The sequence below is a fragment of the Sinohyriopsis cumingii genome, chromosome 6 (assembly GCF_028554795.1).
Source record: "Sinohyriopsis cumingii isolate HCF-2022 chromosome 6, ASM2855479v2, whole genome shotgun sequence".
NCBI lineage: Eukaryota > Metazoa > Mollusca > Bivalvia > Unionida > Unionidae > Sinohyriopsis > Sinohyriopsis cumingii.
The window spans coordinates 94745032-94769877 of record NC_142966.1 but is presented as its reverse complement, the minus strand read 5'-3'; the positions used below and the strand labels follow the sequence as shown (position 1 = coordinate 94769877).

Sequence of the window (24846 nt, the reverse complement as noted above, 5' to 3'; positions counted from 1 at the left end):
ATTGAATGTATAAAGCATTATTTTTCTCAGGTAAATCTTGAATATATTTCTTGCTGTTTGACATCAGATACAATGTGTGTACTTTCCCAGATTGGTTGTTGTTGTTGTTGTAGGGTTTAACACCATTTTTCAGCACACGATAGGCTATACGTGGCGGCCAGTATTAATGGTGGAGGAAGAACCCGGGAAAACCCCGGAAAGAACCACCAACCTACCAGAAGCTACTGGCAAGCTTTCTCACATACCCACATTGGCTGAATCCAAGACTTGAACCCATGCAGACAGAGGTGAGATGGCAGTGATCTGTAACGTAGAGCGCTTTAGACCACTAGGCCACTTGGGGCCCCTCCCAGACTGGCATATCAAGAATGTCTAAAAATACTTCTGAATAAAGGATAATCTTAACTGACCTTCCTGGAAAGAGTTTAAATTCAGCTTTGCTTGTTTATGGAAAACCTGTAAAAGAAATTATCTCTAAATAGGCAGAGCTCAGGTACGTTGTTTATCAAGAAGTATAGTTAAAATTTATGGATATCATCTGATGAAATTGATGCTCTTTCCAATTACAGAAGTTCAAGTGGGAACACCATCTACAAACCCATGTGCAGCAGACTTATCCATGTGGTCCTTGTGATCGCAAGTTTATTTCAAAGCCTGTTTTTGAGCGCCACCTTGCCTCAGCAGCCCACAGACATAGAATCAGTGATATTCTGTTTCAACAGCTTGCAAAGAAGTCTTCTCACTCAAAAGGTATTTCAGTGTTAGAGGATTTTAGAACAAATACAGACCACACAAGTACACATAATAGGAACTTGTCAAGTTTGACAATTTTATGAACATAAAAAGTGCCTCTCTTAGATAACCATCTGTCCCTCTTGATGTTTAAATGTGCAGTATTGTTGCATTCATTTTGTTACTTTCATCTTGTCTCCAATTGACATGCCATGTTCAACATGAGTATACCGAACTTTTAATTACATTTTCCAGCTTTACAATAGCAGTTCATGATAATTTGTTACATCCTACTGAAGACTGGTCAAAATTATGGAGAAAAAAATCAACTGACTTACTGAGATGAACTTTTCAGGGTTGGCAGGTCTGTGAGTATTGTTGCATTAATAATGTTACTTTCATCTTGTCTCCAGTTGACATGCCAGGTTGAACATGAGTAATGGTGCATTAATTATGTTACTTTCATCTTGTCTCCAACTGACATACTAGGTTGAACATGAGTAATGGTGCATTAATTATGTTACTTTCATCTTGTCTCCAACTGATATGCCAGGTTGAACATGAGTATTGGTGCATTAATTATATTAATTTCATCTTGTCTCCAACTGACATGCCAGGTTCAGAATGAGTATTGGTGCATTAATTATGTTACTTTCATCTTGTCTCCAACTGATATGCCAGGTTCAGCATGAGTATTGGTGCATTAATTATATTACTTTCATCTTGTCTCCAACTGACATGCCATGTTCAACATGAGTATACCGAACTTTTAATTACATTTTCCAGCTTTACAATAGCAGTTCATGATAATTTGTTACATCCTACTGAAGACTGGTCAAAATTATGGAGAAAAAAATCAACTGACTTACTGAGATGAACTTTTCAGGGTTGGCAGGTCTGTGAGTATTGTTGCATTAATAATGTTACTTTCATCTTGTCTCCAGTTGACATGCCAGGTTGAACATGAGTAATGGTGCATTAATTATGTTACTTTCATCTTGTCTCCAACTGACATACTAGGTTGAACATGAGTAATGGTGCATTAATTATGTTACTTTCATCTTGTCTCCAACTGATATGCCAGGTTCAACATGAGTATTGGTGCATTAATTATGTTACTTTCATCTTGTCTCCAACTGACATGCCAGGTTCAGAATGAGTATTGGTGCATTAATTATGTTACTTTCATCTTGTCTCCAACTGACATGCCAGGTTCAGCATGAGTATTGGTGCATTAATTATGTTACCTTCATCTTGTCTCCAACTGACATGCCAGGTTGAACATGAGTATTGGTGCATTAATTATATTACTTTCATCTTGTCTCCAACTGATATGCCAGGTTCAGAATGAGTATTGGTGCATTAATTATGTTACTTTCATCTTGTCTCCAACTGACATGCCAGGTTCAACATGAGTATTGGTGCATTAATTATATTACTTTCATCTTGTCTCCAACTGACATGCCAGGTTCAACATGAGTATTGGTGCATTAATTATGTTACTTTCATCTTGTCTCCAACTGATATGCCAGGTTCAGAATGAGTATTGGTGCATTAATTATGTTACTTTCATCTTGTCTCCAACTGACATGCTAGGTTCAACATGAGTATTGGTGCATTAATTATATTATTTTCATCTTGTCTCCAACTGATATGCCAGGTTCAACATGAGTATTGGTGCATTAATTATATTACTTTCATCTTGTCTCCAACTGACATGCCAGGTTCAACATGAGTATTGGTGCATTAATTATGTTACTTTCATCTTGTCTCCAACTGATATGCCAGGTTCAGAATGAGTATTGGTGCATTAATTATGTTACCTTCATCTTGTCTCCAACTGACATGCTAGGTTCAACATGAGTATTGGTGCATTAATTATATTACTTTCATCTTGTCTCCAACTGACATGCCAGGTTGAACATGAGTATTGGTGCATTAATTATATTACTTTCATCTTGTCTCCAACTGATATGCCAGGTTCAGCATGAGTATTGGTGCATTAATTATGTTACCTTCATCTTGTCTCCAACTGACATGCCAGGTTGAACATGAGTATTGGTGCATTAATTATATTACTTTCATCTTGTCTCCAACTGATATGCCAGGTTCAGAATGAGTATTGGTGCATTAATTATGTTACTTTCATCTTGTCTCCAACTGACATGCTAGGTTCAACATGAGTATTGGTGCATTAATTATGTTACTTTCATCTTGTCTCCAACTGACATGCCAGGTTCAGCATGAGTATTGGTGCATTAATTATATTACTTTCATCTTGTCTCCAACTGACATGCCAGGTTCAACATGAGTATTGGTGCATTAATTATATTACTTTCATCTTGTCTCCAACTGACATGCCATGTTCAACATGAGTATTGGTGCATTAATTATGTTACTTTCATCTTGTCTACAACTGACATGCCAGGTTCAACATGAGTATTGGTGCATTAATTATGTTACTTTCATCTTGTCTCCAACTGACATGCCAGGTTGAACATGAGTATTGGTGCATTAATTATATTACTTTCATCTTGTCTCCAACTGACATGCCAGGTTCAACATGAGTATTGGTGCATTAATTATGTTACTTTCATCTTGTCTCCAACTGATATGCCAGGTTCAGAATGAGTATTGGTGCATTAATTATGTTACTTTCATCTTGTCTCCAACTGACATGCTAGGTTCAACATGAGTATTGGTGCATTAATTATATTACTTTCATCTTGTCTCCAACTGATATGCCAGGTTCAACATGAGTATTGGTGCATTAATTATATTACTTTCATCTTGTCTCCAACTGACATGCCAGGTTCAACATGAGTATTGGTGCATTAATTATGTTACTTTCATCTTGTCTCCAACTGACATGCTAGGTTCAACATGAGTATTGGTGCATTAATTATATTACTTTCATCTTGTCTCCAACTGATATGCCAGGTTCAACATGAGTATTGGTGCATTAATTATATTACTTTCATCTTGTCTCCAACTGACATGCCAGGTTCAACATGAGTATTGGTGCATTAATTATGTTACTTTCATCTTGTCTCCAACTGATATGCCAGGTTCAGAATGAGTATTGGTGCATTAATTATGTTACCTTCATCTTGTCTCCAACTGACATGCTAGGTTCAGCATGAGTATTGGTGCATTAATTATGTTACTTTCATCTTGTCTCCAACTGACATGCCAGGTTCAACATGAGTATTGGTGCATTAATTATGTTACCTTCATCTTGTCTCCAACTGATATGCCAGGTTCAACATGAGTATTGGTGCATTAATTATGTTACTTTCATCTTGTCTCCAACTGACATGCCAGGTTCAGAATGAGTATTGGTGCATTAATTATGTTACTTTCATCTTGTCTCCAACTGACATGCCAGGTTCAGCATGAGTATTGGTGCATTAATTATGTTACCTTCATCTTGTCTCCAACTGACATGCCAGGTTGAACATGAGTATTGGTGCATTAATTATATTACTTTCATCTTGTCTCCAACTGATATGCCAGGTTCAGAATGAGTATTGGTGCATTAATTATGTTACTTTCATCTTGTCTCCAACTGACATGCCAGGTTGAACATGAGTATTGGTGCATTAATTATATTACTTTCATCTTGTCTCCAACTGACATGCCAGGTTCAACATGAGTATTGGTGCATTAATTATGTTACTTTCATCTTGTCTCCAACTGATATGCCAGGTTCAGAATGAGTATTGGTGCATTAATTATGTTACTTTCATCTTGTCTCCAACTGACATGCTAGGTTCAACATGAGTATTGGTGCATTAATTATATTATTTTCATCTTGTCTCCAACTGATATGCCAGGTTCAACATGAGTATTGGTGCATTAATTATATTACTTTCATCTTGTCTCCAACTGACATGCCAGGTTCAACATGAGTATTGGTGCATTAATTATGTTACTTTCATCTTGTCTCCAACTGATATGCCAGGTTCAGAATGAGTATTGGTGCATTAATTATGTTACCTTCATCTTGTCTCCAACTGACATGCTAGGTTCAACATGAGTATTGGTGCATTAATTATATTACTTTCATCTTGTCTCCAACTGACATGCCAGGTTGAACATGAGTATTGGTGCATTAATTATATTACTTTCATCTTGTCTGCAACTGATATGCCAGGTTCAGCATGAGTATTGGTGCATTAATTATGTTACCTTCATCTTGTCTCCAACTGACATGCCAGGTTGAACATGAGTATTGGTGCATTAATTATATTACTTTCATCTTGTCTCCAACTGATATGCCAGGTTCAGAATGAGTATTGGTGCATTAATTATGTTACTTTCATCTTGTCTCCAACTGACATGCTAGGTTCAACATGAGTATTGGTGCATTAATTATGTTACTTTCATCTTGTCTCCAACTGACATGCCAGGTTCAGCATGAGTATTGGTGCATTAATTATATTACTTTCATCTTGTCTCCAACTGACATGCCAGGTTCAACATGAGTATTGGTGCATTAATTATATTACTTTCATCTTGTCTCCAACTGACATGCCATGTTCAACATGAGTATTGGTGCATTAATTATGTTACTTTCATCTTGTCTCCAACTGACATGCCAGGTTCAACATGAGTATTGGTGCATTAATTATGTTACTTTCATCTTGTCTCCAACTGACATGCCAGGTTGAACATGAGTATTGGTGCATTAATTATATTACTTTCATCTTGTCTCCAACTGACATGCCAGGTTCAACATGAGTATTGGTGCATTAATTATGTTACTTTCATCTTGTCTCCAACTGATATGCCAGGTTCAGAATGAGTATTGGTGCATTAATTATGTTACTTTCATCTTGTCTCCAACTGACATGCTAGGTTCAACATGAGTATTGGTGCATTAATTATATTACTTTCATCTTGTATCCAACTGATATGCCAGGTTCAACATGAGTATTGGTGCATTAATTATATTACTTTCATCTTGTCTCCAACTGACATGCCAGGTTCAACATGAGTATTGGTGCATTAATTATGTTACTTTCATCTTGTCTCCAACTGACATGCTAGGTTCAACATGAGTATTGGTGCATTAATTATATTACTTTCATCTTGTCTCCAACTGATATGCCAGGTTCAACATGAGTATTGGTGCATTACTTATATTACTTTAATCTTGTCTCCAACTGACATGCCAGGTTCAACATGAGTATTGGTGCATTAATTATGTTACTTTCATCTTGTCTCCAACTGATATGCCAGGTTCAGAATGAGTATTGGTGCATTAATTATGTTACCTTCATCTTGTCTCCAACTGACATGCTAGGTTCAGCATGAGTATTGGTGCATTAATTATGTTACTTTCATCTTGTCTCCAACTGACATGCCAGGTTCAACATGAGTATTGGTGCATTAATTATGTTACCTTCATCTTGTCTCCAACTGATATGCCAGGTTGAACATGAGTATTGGTGCATTAATTATATTACTTTCATCTTGTCTCCAACTGACATGCCAGTTTGAACATGAGTATTGGTGCATTAATTATATTACTTTCATCTTGTCTCCAACTGATATGCCGGTTCAGCATGAGTATTGGTGCATTAATTATGTTACCTTCATCTTGTCTCCAACTGACATGCCAGGTTGAACATGAGTATTGGTGCATTAATTATATTACTTTCATCTTGTCTCCAACTGATATGCCAGGTTCAGAATGAGTATTGGTGCATTAATTATGTTACTTTCATCTTGTCTCCAACTGACATGCTAGGTTCAACATGAGTATTGGTGCATTAATTATATTACTTTCATCTTGTCTCCAACTGACATGCCAGGTTCAGAATGAGTATTGGTGCATTAATTATGTTACTTTCATCTTGTCTCCAACTGACATGCCAGGTTCAACATGAGTATTGGTGCATTAATTATATTACTTTCATCTTGTCTCCAACTGACATGCCAGGTTCAACATGAGTATTGGTGCATTAATTATGTTACTTTCATCTTGTCTCCAACTGACATGCCAGGTTCAACGTGAGTATTGGTGCATTAATTATGTTACTTTCATCTTGTCTCCAACTGACATGCCAGGTTCAACATGAGTATTGGTGCATTAATTATATTACTTTCATCTTGTCTCCAACTGACATGCCAGGTTCAGCATGAGTATTGGTGCATTAATTATGTTACTTTCATCTTGTCTCCAACTGACATGCCAGGTTCAACGTGAGTATTGGTGCATTAATTATGTTACTTTCATCTTGTCTCCAACTGACATGCCAGGTTCAACATGAGTATTGGTGCATTAATTATGTTACTTTCATCTTGTCTCCAACTGACATGCCAGGTTCAACGTGAGTATTGGTGCATTAATTATGTTACTTTCATCTTGTTTCCAACTGACATGCCAGGTTCAACATGAGTATTGGTGCATTAATTATATTACTTTCATCTTGTCTCCAACTGATATGCCAGGTTCAGAATGAGTATTGGTGCATTAATTATATTACTTTCATCTTGTCTCCAACTGACATGCCAGGTTCAACATGAGTATTGGTGCATTATATTACTTTCATCTTGTCTCCAACTGACATGCCAGGTTCAACATGAGTATTGGTGCATTAATTATGTTACTTTCATCTTGTCTCCAACTGACATGCCAGGTTCAACATGAGTATTGGTGCATTAATTATATTACTTTCATCTTGTCTCCAACTGACATGCCAGGTTCAGCATGAGTATTGGTGCATTAATTATGTTACCTTCATCTTGTCTCCAACTGACATGCCAGGTTGAACATGAGTATTGGTGCATTAATTATATTACTTTCATCTTGTCTCCAACTGATATGCCAGGTTCAGAATGAGTATTGGTGCATTAATTATGTTACTTTCATCTTGTCTCCAACTGACATGCCAGGTTCAGAATGAGTATTGGTGCATTAATTATGTTACTTTCATCTTGTCTCCAACTGACATGCCAGGTTCAACATGAGTATTGGTGCATTAATTATGTTACTTTCATCTTGTCTCCAACTGACATGCCAGGTTCAAGATGAGTATTGGTGCATTAATTATATTACTTTCATCTTGTCTCCAACTGGTATGCCAGGTTCAGAATGAGTATTGGTGCATTAATTATGTTACTTTCATCTTGTCTCCAACTGACATGCCAGGTTCAACATGAGTATTGGTGCATTAATTATATTACTTTCATCTTGTCTCCAACTGACATGCCAGGTTCAGCATGAGTATTGGTGCATTAATTATGTTACCTTCATCTTGTCTCCAACTGACATGCCAGGTTGAACATGAGTATTGGTGCATTAATTATATTACTTTCATCTTGTCTCCAACTGATATGCCAGGTTCAGAATGAGTATTGGTGCATTAATTATGTTACTTTCATCTTGTCTCCAACTGACATGCCAGGTTCAGAATGAGTATTGGTGCATTAGTTATGTTACTTTCATCTTGTCTCCAACTGACATGCCAGGTTCAACATGAGTATTGGTGCATTAATTATGTTACTTTCATCTTGTCTCCAACTGACATGCTAGGTTGAACATGAGTATTGGTGCATTAATTATATTACTTTCATCTTGTCTCCAACTGATATGCCAGGATCAGAATGAGTATTGGTGCATTAATTATGTTACTTTCATCTTGTCTCCAACTGACATGCCAGGTTGAACATGAGTATTGGTGCATTAATTATATTACTTTCATCTTGTCTCCAACTGACATGCCAGGTTCAACATGAGTATTGGTGCATTAATTATGTCACTTTCATCTTGTCTCCAACTGATATGCCAGGTTCAACATGAGTATTGGTGCATTAATTATATTACTTTCATCTTGTCTCCAACTGATATGCCAGGTTCAGAATGAGTATTGGTGCATTAATTATGTTACTTTCATCTTGTCTCCAACTGACATGCCAGGTTGAACATGAGTATTGGTGCATTAATTATATTACTTTCATCTTGTCTCCAACTGACATGCCAGGTTCAGCATGAGTATTGGTGCATTAATTATGTTACTTTCACCTTGTCTCCAACTGACATGCCAGGTTCAGCATGAGTATTGGTGCATTAATTATGTTACTTTCATCTTGTCTCCAACTGACATGCCAGGTTCAACATGAATATTGGTGCATTAATTATATTACTTTCATCTTGTCTCCAACTGACATGCCAGGTTCAACATGAGTATTGGTGCATTAATTATATTACTTTCATCTTGTCTCCAACTGATATGCCAGGTTGAACATGAGTATTCGTGCATTAATTATATTACTTTCATCTTGTCTCCAACTGACATGCCAGGTTCAGAATGAGGATTGGTGCATTAATTATGTTACTTTCATCTTGCCTTCAGTTGACATGCTAGGTTTAACATGAGTATTGGTGCATTAAGTATGTTACTTTCATCTTGTCTCCAACTGACATGCCAGGTTCAGAATGAGTATTGGTGCATTAATTATGTTACTTTCATCTTGTCTCCAACTGACATGCCAGGTTCAGAATGAGTATTGGTGCATTAATTATGTTACTTTCATCTTGCCTTCAGTTGACATGCTAGGTTTAACATGAGTATTGGTGCATTAATTATGTTACTTTCATCTTGTCTCCAACTGACATGCCAGGTTCAGAATGAGTATTGGTGCATTAATTATGTTACTTTCATCTTGTCTCCAACTGACATGCCAGGTTCAACATGAGTATTGGTGCATTAATTATGTTACTTTCATCTTGTCTCCAACTGACATGCCAGGTTCAACATGAGTATTGGTGCATTAATTATGTTACTTTCATCTTGTCTCCAACTGACATGCTAGGTTTAACATGAGTATTGGTGCATTAATTATGTTACTTTCATCTTGTCTCCAACTGACATGCCAGGTTCAGAATGAGTATTGGTGCATTAATTATGTTACTTTCATCTTGTCTCCAACTGACATGCCAGGTTCAGAATGAGTATTGGTGCATTAATTATGTTACTTTCATCTTGTCTCCAACTGACATGCCAGGTTGAACATGAGTATTGGTGCATTAATTATATTACTTTCATCTTGTCTCCAACTGATATGCCAGGTTCAACATGAGTATTGGTGCATTAATTATATTACTTTCATCTTGTCTCCAACTGACATGCCAGGTTCAACATGAGTATTGGTGCATTAATTATGTTACTTTCATCTTGTCTCCAACTGACATGCTAGGTTCAACATGAGTATTGGTGCATTAATTATATTACTTTCATCTTGTCTCCAACTGATATGCCAGGTTCAACATGAGTATTGGTGCATTAATTATATTACTTTCATCTTGTCTCCAACTGACATGCCAGGTTCAACATGAGTATTGGTGCATTAATTATGTTACTTTCATCTTGTCTCCAACTGACATGCCAGGTTGAACATGAGTATTGGTGCATTAATTATATTGCTTTCATCTTGTCTCCAACTGACATGCCAGGTTCAACATGAGTATTGGTGCATTAATTATGTTACTTTCATCTTGTCTCCAACTGATATGCCAGGTTCAGAATGAGTATTGGTGCATTAATTATGTTACCTTCATCTTGTCTCCAACTGACATGCTAGGTTCAGCATGAGTATTGGTGCATTAATTATGTTACTTTCATCTTGTCTCCAACTGACATGCCAGGTTCAACATGAGTATTGGTGCATTAATTATGTTACCTTCATCTTGTCTCCAACTGATATGCCAGGTTGAACATGAGTATTGGTGCATTAATTATATTACTTTCATCTTGTCTCCAACTGACATGCCAGGTTGAACATGAGTATTGGTGCATTAATTATATTACTTTCATCTTGTCTCCAACTGATATGCCAGGTTCAGCATGAGTATTGGTGCATTAATTATGTTACCTTCATCTTGTCTCCAACTGACATGCCAGGTTGAACATGAGTATTGGTGCATTAATTATATTACTTTCATCTTGTCTCCAACTGATATGCCAGGTTCAGAATGAGTATTGGTGCATTAATTATGTTACTTTCATCTTGTCTCCAACTGACATGCCAGGTTGAACATGAGTATTGGTGCATTAATTATATTACTTTCATCTTGTCTCCAACTGATATGCCAGGTTCAGAATGAGTATTGGTGCATTAATTATGTTACTTTCATCTTGTCTCCAACTGACATGCTAGGTTCAACATGAGTATTGGTGCATTAATTATATTACTTTCATCTTGTCTCCAACTGACATGCCAGGTTCAACATGAGTATTGGTGCATTAATTATATTACTTTCATCTTGTCTCCAACTGATATGCCAGGTTCAGCATGAGTATTGGTGCATTAATTATATTACTTTCATCTTGTCTCCAACTGACATGCCAGGTTCAACATGAGTATTGGTGCAATAATTATGTTACTTTCATCTTGTCTCCAACTGACATGCCAGGTTCAACATGAGTATTGGTGCATTAATTATGTTACTTTCATCTTGTCTCCAACTGACATGCCAGGTTCAACATGAGTATTGGTGCATTAATTATATTACTTTCATCTTGTCTCCAACTGACATGCCAGGTTCAAGATGAGTATTGGTGCATTAATTATGTTACTTTCATCTTGTCTCCAACTGACATGCCACGTTCAACGTGAGTATTGGTGCATTAATTATGTTACTTTCATCTTGTCTCCAACTGACATGCCAGGTTCAACATGAGTATTGGTGCATTAATTATGTTACTTTCATCCTCTCTCCAACTGACATGCCAGGTTCAACGTGAGTATTGGTGCATTAATTATGTTACTTTCATCTTGTCTCCAACTGACATGCCAGGTTCAACATGAGTATTGGTGCATTAATTATATTACTTTCATCTTGTCTCCAACTGATATGCCAGGTTCAGAATGAGTATTGGTGCATTAATTATATTACTTTCATCTTGTCTCCAACTGACATGCCAGGTTCAACATGAGTATTGGTGCATTAATTATATTACTTTCATCTTGTCTCCAACTGACATGCCAGGTTCAACATGAGTATTGGTGCATTAATTATGTTACTTTCATCTTGTCTCCAACTGACATGCCAGGTTCAACATGAGTATTGGTGCATTAATTATGTTACTTTCATCTTGTCTCCAACTGACATGCCAGGTTCAAGATGAGTATTGGTGCATTAATTATATTACTTTCATCTTGTCTCCAACTGGTATGCCAGGTTCAGAATGAGTATTGGTGCATTAATTATGTTACTTTCATCTTGTCTCCAACTGACATGCCAGGTTCAACATGAGTATTGGTGCATTAATTATATTACTTTCATCTTGTCTCCAACTGACATGCCAGGTTCAGCATGAGTATTGGTGCATTAATTATGTTACCTTCATCTTGTCTCCAACTGACATGCCAGGTTGAACATGAGTATTGGTGCATTAATGATATTACTTTCATCTTGTCTCCAACTGATATGCCAGGTTCAGAATGAGTATTGGTGCATTAATTATGTTACTTTCATCTTGTCTCCAACTGACATGCCAGGTTCGAATGAGTATTGGTGCATTAGTTATGTTACTTTCATCTTGTCTCCAACTGACATGCCAGGTTCAACATGAGTATTGGTGCATTAATTATGTTACTTTCATCTTGTCTCCAACTGACATGCTAGGTTGAACATGAGTATTGGTGCATTAATTATATTACTTTCATCTTGTCTCCAACTGATATGCCAGGATCAGAATGAGTATTGGTGCATTAATTATGTTACTTTCATCTTGTCTCCAACTGACATGCCAGGTTGAACATGAGTATTGGTGCATTAATTATATTACTTTCATCTTGTCTCCAACTGACATGCCAGGTTCAACATGAGTATTGGTGCATTAATTATGTTACTTTCATCTTGTCTCCAACTGATATGCCAGGTTCAACATGAGTATTGGTGCATTAATTATATTACTTTCATCTTGTCTCCAACTGATATGCCAGGTTCAGAATGAGTATTGGTGCATTAATTATGTTACTTTCATCTTGTCTCCAACTGACATGCCAGGTTGAACATGAGTATTGGTGCATTAATTATATTACTTTCATCTTGTCTCCAACTGACATGCCAGGTTCAGCATGAGTATTGGTGCATTAATTATGTTACTTTCACCTTGTCTCCAACTGACATGCCAGGTTCAGCATGAGTATTGGTGCATTAATTATGTTACTTTCATCTTGTCTCCAACTGACATGCCAGGTTCAACATGAATATTGGTGCATTAATTATATTACTTTCATCTTGTCTCCAACTGACATGCCAGGTTCAACATGAGTATTGGTGCATTAATTATATTACTTTCATCTTGTCTCCAACTGATATGCCAGGTTGAACATGAGTATTGGTGCATTAATTATATTACTTTCATCTTGTCTCCAACTGAGATGCCAGGTTCAGAATGAGTATTGGTGCATTAATTATGTTACTTTCATCTTGCCTTCAGTTGACATGCTAGGTTTAACATGAGTATTGGTGCATTAATTATGTTACTTTCATCTTGTCTCCAACTGACATGCCAGGTTCAGAATGAGTATTGGTGCATTAATTATGTTACTTTCATCTTGTCTCCAACTGACATGCCAGGTTCAGAATGAGTATTGGTGCATTAATTATGTTACTTTCATCTTGCCTTCAGTTGACATGCTAGGTTTAACATGAGTATTGGTGCATTAATTATGTTACTTTCATCTTGTCTCCAACTGACATGCCAGGTTCAACATGAGTATTGGTGCATTAATTATGTTACTTTCATCTTGTCTCCAACTGACATGCTAGGTTTAACATGAGTATTGGTGCATTAATTATGTTACTTTCATCTTGTCTCCAACTGACATGCCAGGTTCAGAATGAGTATTGGTGCATTAATTATGTTACTTTCATCTTGTCTCCAACTGACATGCCAGGTTCAGAATGAGTATTGGTGCATTAATTATGTTACTTTCATCTTGTCTCCAACTGACATGCCAGGTTCAGAATGAGTATTGGTGCATTAATTATGTTACTTTCATCTTGCCTTCAGTTGACATGCTAGGTTTAACATGAGTATTGGTGCATTAATTATGTTACTTTCATCTTGTCTCCAACTGACATGCCAGGTTCAACATGAGTATTGGTGCATTAATTATGTTACTTTCATCTTGTCTCCAACTGACATGCTAGGTTTAACATGAGTATTGGTGCATTAATTATGTTACTTTCATCTTGTCTCCAACTGACATGCCAGGTTCAGAATGAGTATTGGTGCATTAATTATGTTACTTTCATCTTGTCTCCAACTGACATGCCAGGTTCAGAATGAGTATTGGTGCATTAATTATGTTACTTTCATCTTGTCTCCAACTGACATGCCAGGTTGAACATGAGTATTGGTGCATTAATTATATTACTTTCATCTTGTCTCCAACTGACATGCCAGGTTCAACATGAGTATTGGTGCATTAATTATGTTACCTTCATCTTGTCTCCAACTGATATGCCAGGTTGAACATGAGTATTGGTGCATTAATTATATTACTTTCATCTTGTCTCCAACTGACATGCCAGGTTGAACATGAGTATTGGTGCATTAATTATATTACTTTCATCTTGTCTCCAACTGATATGCCAGGTTCAGCATGAGTATTGGTGCATTAATTATGTTACTTTCATCTTGTCTCCAACTGACATGCCAGGTTGAACATGAGTATTGGTGCATTAATTATATTACTTTCATCTTGTCTCCAACTGATATGCCAGGTTCAGAATGAGTATTGGTGCATTAATTATGTTACTTTCATCTTGTCTCCAACTGACATGCTAGGTTCAACATGACTATTGGTGCATTAATTATATTACTTTCATCTTGTCTCCAACTGACATGCCAGGTTCAACATGAGTATTGGTGCATTAATTATATTACTTTCATCTTGTCTCCAACTGATATGCCAGGTTCAGCATGAGTATTGGTGCATTAATTATATTACTTTCATCTTGTCTCCAACTGACATGCCAGGTTCAACATGAGTATTGGTGCATTAATTATGTTACTTTCATCTTGTCTCCAACTGACATGCCAGGTTCAACATGAGTATTGGTGCATTAATTATGTTACTTTCATCTTGTCTCCAACTGACATGCCAGGTTCAACATGAGTATTGGTGCATTAATTATATTACTTTCATCTTGTCTCCAACTGACATGCCAGGTTCAACATGAGTATTGGTGCATTAATTATGTTACTTTCATCTTGTCTCCAACTGACATGCCAGGTTCAACGTGAGTATTGGTGCATTAATTATGTTACTTTCATCTTGTCTCCAACTGACATGCCAGGTTCAACGTGAGTATTGGTGCATTAATTATGTTACTTTCATCTTGTCTCCAACTGATATGCCAGGTTCAGAATGAGTATTGGTGCATTAATTATGTTACTTTCATCTTGTCTCCAACTGACATGCTAGGTTCAACATGAGTATTGGTGCATTAATTATATTACTTTCATCTTGTCTCCAACTGATATGCCAGGTTCAACATGAGTATTGGTGCATTAATTATATTACTTTCATCTTGTCTCCAACTGACATGCCAGGTTCAACATGAGTATTGGTGCATTAATTATGTTACTTTCATCTTGTCTCCAACTGACATGCTAGGTTCAACATGAGTATTGGTGCATTAATTATATTACTTTCATCTTGTCTCCAACTGATATGCCAGGTTCAACATGAGTATTGGTGCATTACTTATATTACTTTAATCTTGTCTCCAACTGACATGCCAGGTTCAACATGAGTATTGGTGCATTAATTATGTTACTTTCATCTTGTCTCCAACTGACATGCCAGGTTCAACATGAGTATTGGTGCATTAATTATATTACTTTCATCTTGTCTCCAACTGACATGCCAGGTTCAAGATGAGTATTGGTGCATTAATTATGTTACTTTCATCTTGTCTCCAACTGACATGCCAGGTTCAACGTGAGTATTGGTGCATTAATTATGTTACTTTCATCTTGTCTCCAACTGACATGCCAGGTTCAACATGAGTATTGGTGCATTAATTATGTTACTTTCATCCTCTCTCCAACTGACATGCCAGGTTCAACGTGAGTATTGGTGCATTAATTATGTTACTTTCATCTTGTCTCCAACTGACATGCCAGGTTCAACATGAGTATTGGTGCATTAATTATATTACTTTCATCTTGTCTCCAACTGATATGCCAGGTTCAGAATGAGTATTGGTGCATTAATTATATTACTTTCATCTTGTCTCCAACTGACATGCCAGGTTCAACATGAGTATTGGTGCATTAATTATATTACTTTCATCTTGTCTCCAACTGACATGCCAGGTTCAACATGAGTATTGGTGCATTAATTATGTTACTTTCATCTTGTCTCCAACTGACATGCCAGGTTCAACATGAGTATTGGTGCATTAATTATGTTACTTTCATCTTGTCTCCAACTGACATGCCAGGTTCAAGATGAGTATTGGTGCATTAATTATATTACTTTCATCTTGTCTCCAACTGGTATGCCAGGTTCAGAATGAGTATTGGTGCATTAGTTATGTTACTTTCATCTTGTCTCCAACTGACATGCCAGGTTCAACATGAGTATTGGTGCATTAATTATATTACTTTCATCTTGTCTCCAACTGACATGCCAGGTTCAGCATGAGTATTGGTGCATTAATTATGTTACCTTCATCTTGTCTCCAACTGACATGCCAGGTTGAACATGAGTATTGGTGCATTAATGATATTACTTTCATCTTGTCTCCAACTGATATGCCAGGTTCAGAATGAGTATTGGTGCATTAATTATGTTACTTTCATCTTGTCTCCAACTGACATGCCAGGTTCGAATGAGTATTGGTGCATTAGTTATGTTACTTTCATCTTGTCTCCAACTGACATGCCAGGTTCAACATGAGTATTGGTGCATTAATTATGTTACTTTCATCTTGTCTCCAACTGACATGCTAGGTTGAACATGAGTATTGGTGCATTAATTATATTACTTTCATCTTGTCTCCAACTGATATGCCAGGATCAGAATGAGTATTGGTGCATTAATTATGTTACTTTCATCTTGTCTCCAACTGACATGCCAGGTTGAACATGAGTATTGGTGCATTAATTATATTACTTTCATCTTGTCTCCAACTGACATGCCAGGTTCAACATGAGTATTGGTGCATTAATTATGTTACTTTCATCTTGTCTCCAACTGATATGCCAGGTTCAACATGAGTATTGGTGCATTAATTATATTACTTTCATCTTGTCTCCAACTGATATGCCAGGTTCAGAATGAGTATTGGTGCATTAATTATGTTACTTTCATCTTGTCTCCAACTGACATGCCAGGTTGAACATGAGTATTGGTGCATTAATTATATTACTTTCATCTTGTCTCCAACTGACATGCCAGGTTCAGCATGAGTATTGGTGCATTAATTATGTTACTTTCACCTTGTCTCCAACTGACATGCCAGGTTCAGCATGAGTATTGGTGCATTAATTATGTTACTTTCATCTTGTCTCCAACTGACATGCCAGGTTCAACATGAATATTGGTGCATTAATTATATTACTTTCATCTTGTCTCCAACTGACATGCCAGGTTCAACATGAGTATTGGTGCATTAATTATATTACTTTCATCTTGTCTCCAACTGATATGCCAGGTTGAACATGAGTATTGGTGCATTAATTATATTACTTTCATCTTGTCTCCAACTGAGATGCCAGGTTCAGAATGAGTATTGGTGCATTAATTATGTTACTTTCATCTTGCCTTCAGTTGACATGCTAGGTTTAACATGAGTATTGGTGCATTAATTATGTTACTTTCATCTTGTCTCCAACTGACATGCCAGGTTCAGAATGAGTATTGGTGCATTAATTATGTTACTTTCATCTTGTCTCCAACTGACATGCCAGGTTCAGAATGAGTATTGGTGCATTAATTATGTTACTTTCATCTTGCCTTCAGTTGACATGCTAGGTTTAACATGAGTATTGGTGCATTAATTATGTTACTTTCATCTTGTCTCCAACTGACATGCCAGGTTCAACATGAGTATTGGTGCATTAATTATGTTACTTTCATCTTGTCTCCAACTGACATGCTAGGTTTAACATGAGTATTGGTGCATTAATTATGTTACTTTCATCTTGTCTCCAACTGACATGCCAGGTTCAGAATGAGTATTGGTGCATTAATTATGTTACTTTCATCTTGTCTCCAACTGACATGCCAGGTTCAGAATGAGTATTGGTGCATTAATTATGTTACTTTCATCTTGTCTCCAACTGACATGCCAGGTTCAGAATGAGTATTGGTGCATTAATTATGTTACTTTCATCTTGCCTTCAGTTGACATGCTAGGTTTAACATGAGTATTGGTGCATTAATTATGTTACTTTCATCTTGTCTCCAACTGACATGCCAGGTTCAACATGAGTATTGGTGCATTAATTATGTTACTTTCATCTTGTCTCCAACTGACATGCTAGGTTTAACATGAGTATTGGTGCATTAATTATGTTACTTTCATCTTGTCTCCAACTGACATGCCAGGTTCAGAATGAGTATTGGTGCATTAATTATGTTACTTTCATCTTGTCTCCAACTGACATGCCAGGTTCAGAATGAGTATTGGTGCATTAATTATGTTACTTTCATCTTGTCTCCAACTGACATGCCAGGTTGAACATGAGTATTGGTGCATTAATTATATTACTTTCATCTTGTCTCCAACTGACATGCCAGGTTCAACATGAGTATTGGTGCATTAATTATGTTACCTTCATCTTGTCTCCAACTGATATGCCAGGTTGAACATGAGTATTGGTGCATTAATTATATTACTTTCATCTTGTCTCGAACTGACATGCCAGGTTGAACATGAGTATTGGTGCATTAATTATATTACTTTCATCTTGTCTCCAACTGATATGCCAGGTTCAGCATGAGTATTGGTGCATTAATTATGTTACTTTCATCTTGTCTCCAACTGACATGCCAGGTTGAACATGAGTATTGGTGCATTAATTATATTACTTTCATCTTGTCTCCAACTGATATGCCAGGTTCAGAATGAGTATTGGTGCATTAATTATGTTACTTTCATCTTGTCTCCAACTGACATGCTAGGTTCAACATGACTATTGGTGCATTAATTATATTACTTTCATCTTGTCTCCAACTGACATGCCAGGTTCAACATGAGTATTGGTGCATTAATTATATTACTTTCATCTTGTCTCCAACTGATATGCCAGGTTCAGCATGAGTATTGGTGCATTAATTATATTACTTTCATCTTGTCTCCAACTGACATGCCAGGTTCAACATGAGTATTGGTGCATTAATTATGTTACTTTCATCTTGTCTCCAACTGACATGCCAGGTTCAACATGAGTATTGGTGCATTAATTATGTTACTTTCATCTTGTCTCCAACTGACATGCCAGGTTCAACATGAGTATTGGTGCATTAATTATATTACTTTCATCTTGTCTCCAACTGACATGCCAGGTTCAACATGAGTATTGGTGCATTAATTATGTTACTTTCATCTTGTCTCCAACTGACATGCCAGGTTCAACGTGAGTATTGGTGCATTAATTATGTTACTTTCATCTTGTCTCCAACTGACATGCCAGGTTCAACGTGAGTATTGGTGCATTAATTATGTTACTTTCATCTTGTCTCCAACTGATATGCCAGGTTCAGAATGAGTATTGGTGCATTAATTATGTTACTTTCATCTTGTCTCCAACTGACATGCTAGGTTCAACATGAGTATTGGTGCATTAATTATATTACTTTCATCTTGTCTCCAACTGATATGCCAGGTTCAACATGAGTATTGGTGCATTAATTATATTACTTTCATCTTGTCTCCAACTGACATGCCAGGTTCAACATGAGTATTGGTGCATTAATTATGTTACTTTCATCTTGTCTCCAACTGACATGCTAGGTTCAACATGAGTATTGGTGCATTACTTATATTACTTTAATCTTGTCTCCAACTGACATGCCAGGTTCAACATGAGTATTGGTGCATTAATTATGTTACTTTCATCTTGTCTCCAACTGATATGCCAGGTTCAGAATGAGTATTGGTGCATTAATTATGTTACCTTCATCTTGTCTCCAACTGACATGCTAGGTTCAGCATGAGTATTGGTGCATTAATTATGTTACTTTCATCTTGTCTCCAACTGACATGCCAGGTTCAACATGAGTATTGGTGCATTAATTATGTTACCTTCATCTTGTCTCCAACTGATATGCCAGGTTGAACATGAGTATTGGTGCATTAATTATATTACTTTCATCTTGTCTCCAACTGATATGCCAGGTTCAGAATGAGTATTGGTGCATTAATTATGTTACTTTCATCTTGTCTCCAACTGACATGCTAGGTTCAACATGAGTATTGGTGCATTAATTATATTACTTTCATCTTGTCTCCAACTGACATGCCAGGTTCAACATGAGTATTGGTGCATTAATTATATTACTTTCATCTTGTCTCCAACTGATATGCCAGGTTCAGCATGAGTATTGGTGCATTAATTATATTACTTTCATCTTGTCTCCAACTGACATGCCAGGTTCAACATGAGTATTGGTGCATTAATTATGTTACTTTCATCTTGTCTCCAACTGACATGCCAGGTTCAACATGAGTATTGGTGCATTAATTATGTTACTTTCATCTTGTCTCCAACTGACATGCCAGGTTCAACATGAGTATTGGTGCATTAATTATATTACTTTCATCTTGTCTCCAACTGACATGCCAGGTTCAACATGAGTATTGGTGCATTAATTATGTTACTTTCATCTTGTCTCCAACTGACATGCCAGGTTCAACGTGAGTATTGGTGCATTAATTATGTTACTTTCATCTTGTCTCCAACTGACATGCCAGGTTCAACATGAGTATTGGTGCATTAATTATATTACTTTCATCTTGTCTCCAACTGACATGCCAGGTTCAGCATGAGTATTGGTGCATTAATTATGTTACTTTCATCTTGTCTCCAACTGACATGCCAGGTTCAACATGAGTATTGGTGCATTATATTACTTTCATCTTGTCTCCAACTGACATGCCAGGTTCAACATGAGTATTGGTGCATTAATTATGTTACTTTCATCTTGTCTCCAACTGACATGCCAGGTTCAACATGAGTATTGGTGCATTAATTATATTACTTTCATCTTGTCTCCAACTGACATGCCAGGTTCAGCATGAGTATTGGTGCATTAATTATGTTACCTTCATCTTGTCTCCAACTGACATGCCAGGTTGAACATGAGTATTGGTGCATTAATTATATTACTTTCATCTTGTCTCCAACTGATATGCCAGGTTCAGAATGAGTATTGGTGCATTAATTATGTTACTTTCATCTTGTCTCCAACTGACATGCCAGGTTCAGAATGAGTATTGGTGCATTAATTATGTTACTTTCATCTTGTCTCCAACTGACATGCCAGGTTCAACATGAGTATTGGTGCATTAATTATGTTACTTTCATCTTGTCTCCAACTGACATGCCAGGTTCAAGATGAGTATTGGTGCATTAATTATATTACTTTCATCTTGTCTCCAACTGGTATGCCAGGTTCAGAATGAGTATTGGTGCATTAATTATGTTACTTTCATCTTGTCTCCAACTGACATGCCAGGTTCAACATGAGTATTGGTGCATTAATTATATTACTTTCATCTTGTCTCCAACTGACATGCCAGGTTCAGCATGAGTATTGGTGCATTAATTATGTTACCTTCATCTTGTCTCCAACTGACATGCCAGGTTGAACATGAGTATTGGTGCATTAATTATATTACTTTCATCTTGTCTCCAACTGATATGCCAGGTTCAGAATGAGTATTGGTGCATTAATTATGTTACTTTCATCTTGTCTCCAACTGACATGCCAGGTTCAGAATGAGTATTGGTGCATTAGTTATGTTACTTTCATCTTGTCTCCAACTGACATGCCAGGTTCAACATGAGTATTGGTGCATTAATTATGTTACTTTCATCTTGTCTCCAACTGACATGCTAGGTTGAACATGAGTATTGGTGCATTAATTATATTACTTTCATCTTGTCTCCAACTGATATGCCAGGATCAGAATGAGTATTGGTGCATTAATTATGTTACTTTCATCTTGTCTCCAACTGACATGCCAGGTTGAACATGAGTATTGGTGCATTAATTATATTACTTTCATCTTGTCTCCAACTGACATGCCAGGTTCAACATGAGTATTGGTGCATTAATTATGTCACTTTCATCTTGTCTCCAACTGATATGCCAGGTTCAACATGAGTATTGGTGCATTAATTATATTACTTTCATCTTGTCTCCAACTGATATGCCAGGTTCAGAATGAGTATTGGTGCATTAATTATGTTACTTTCATCTTGTCTCCAACTGACATGCCAGGTTGAACATGAGTATTGGTGCATTAATTATATTACTTTCATCTTGTCTCCAACTGACATGCCAGGTTCAGCATGAGTATTGGTGCATTAATTATGTTACTTTCACCTTGTCTCCAACTGACATGCCAGGTTCAGCATGAGTATTGGTGCATTAATTATGTTACTTTCATCTTGTCTCCAACTGACATGCCAGGTTCAACATGAATATTGGTGCATTAATTATATTACTTTCATCTTGTCTCCAACTGACATGCCAGGTTCAACATGAGTATTGGTGCATTAATTATATTACTTTCATCTTGTCTCCAACTGATATGCCAGGTTGAACATGAGTATTCGTGCATTAATTATATTACTTTCATCTTGTCTCCAACTGACATGCCAGGTTCAGAATGAGGATTGGTGCATTAATTATGTTACTTTCATCTTGCCTTCAGTTGACATGCTAGGTTTAACATGAGTATTGGTGCATTAAGTATGTTACTTTCATCTTGTCTCCAACTGACATGCCAGGTTCAGAATGAGTATTGGTGCATTAATTATGTTACTTTCATCTTGTCTCCAACTGACATGCCAGGTTCAGAATGAGTATTGGTGCATTAATTATGTTACTTTCATCTTGCCTTCAGTTGACATGCTAGGTTTAACATGAGTATTGGTGCATTAATTATGTTACTTTCATCTTGTCTCCAACTGACATGCCAGGTTCAGAATGAGTATTGGTGCATTAATTATGTTACTTTCATCTTGTCTCCAACTGACATGCCAGGTTCAACATGAGTATTGGTGCATTAATTATGTTACTTTCATCTTGTCTCCAACTGACATGCCAGGTTCAACATGAGTATTGGTGCATTAATTATGTTACTTTCATCTTGTCTCCAACTGACATGCTAGGTTTAACATGAGTATTGGTGCATTAATTATGTTACTTTCATCTTGTCTCCAACTGACATGCCAGGTTCAGAATGAGTATTGGTGCATTAATTATGTTACTTTCATCTTGTCTCCAACTGACATGCCAGGTTCAGAATGAGTATTGGTGCATTAATTATGTTACTTTCATCTTGTCTCCAACTGACATGCCAGGTTGAACATGAGTATTGGTGCATTAATTATATTACTTTCATCTTGTCTCCAACTGATATGCCAGGTTCAACATGAGTATTGGTGCATTAATTATATTACTTTCATCTTGTCTCCAACTGACATGCCAGGTTCAACATGAGTATTGGTGCATTAATTATGTTACTTTCATCTTGTCTCCAACTGACATGCTAGGTTCAACATGAGTATTGGTGCATTAATTATATTACTTTCATCTTGTCTCCAACTGATATGCCAGGTTCAACATGAGTATTGGTGCATTAATTATATTACTTTCATCTTGTCTCCAACTGACATGCCAGGTTCAACATGAGTATTGGTGCATTAATTATGTTACTTTCATCTTGTCTCCAACTGACATGCCAGGTTGAACATGAGTATTGGTGCATTAATTATATTGCTTTCATCTTGTCTCCAACTGACATGCCAGGTTCAACATGAGTATTGGTGCATTAATTATGTTACTTTCATCTTGTCTCCAACTGATATGCCAGGTTCAGAATGAGTATTGGTGCATTAATTATGTTACCTTCATCTTGTCTCCAACTGACATGCTAGGTTCAGCATGAGTATTGGTGCATTAATTATGTTACTTTCATCTTGTCTCCAACTGACATGCCAGGTTCAACATGAGTATTGGTGCATTAATTATGTTACCTTCATCTTGTCTCCAACTGATATGCCAGGTTGAACATGAGTATTGGTGCATTAATTATATTACTTTCATCTTGTCTCCAACTGACATGCCAGGTTGAACATGAGTATTGGTGCATTAATTATATTACTTTCATCTTGTCTCCAACTGATATGCCAGGTTCAGCATGAGTATTGGTGCATTAATTATGTTACCTTCATCTTGTCTCCAACTGACATGCCAGGTTGAACATGAGTATTGGTGCATTAATTATATTACTTTCATCTTGTCTCCAACTGATATGCCAGGTTCAGAATGAGTATTGGTGCATTAATTATGTTACTTTCATCTTGTCTCCAACTGACATGCCAGGTTGAACATGAGTATTGGTGCATTAATTATATTACTTTCATCTTGTCTCCAACTGATATGCCAGGTTCAGAATGAGTATTGGTGCATTAATTATGTTACTTTCATCTTGTCTCCAACTGACATGCTAGGTTCAACATGAGTATTGGTGCATTAATTATATTACTTTCATCTTGTCTCCAACTGACATGCCAGGTTCAACATGAGTATTGGTGCATTAATTATATTACTTTCATCTTGTCTCCAACTGATATGCCAGGTTCAGCATGAGTATTGGTGCATTAATTATATTACTTTCATCTTGTCTCCAACTGACATGCCAGGTTCAACATGAGTATTGGTGCAATAATTATGTTACTTTCATCTTGTCTCCAACTGACATGCCAGGTTCAACATGAGTATTGGTGCATTAATTATGTTACTTTCATCTTGTCTCCAACTGACATGCCAGGTTCAACATGAGTATTGGTGCATTAATTATATTACTTTCATCTTGTCTCCAACTGACATGCCAGG

At 36.7% G+C, this 24846-nt stretch overlaps 1 protein-coding gene across 1 annotated transcript in view; it reads left to right on the top strand.

Moving 5' to 3' along the window:
- Positions 1-24846, top strand: part of LOC149797469 (uncharacterized) — a 163737-nt gene that overhangs the window by 6956 nt on the left and 131935 nt on the right. The window contains exon 2 of the mRNA XM_089960764.1: positions 570-750. Coding sequence (XP_089816890.1) covers positions 570-750 — 181 coding nt within the window. The remainder of the gene's footprint in view (positions 1-569; positions 751-24846) is intronic.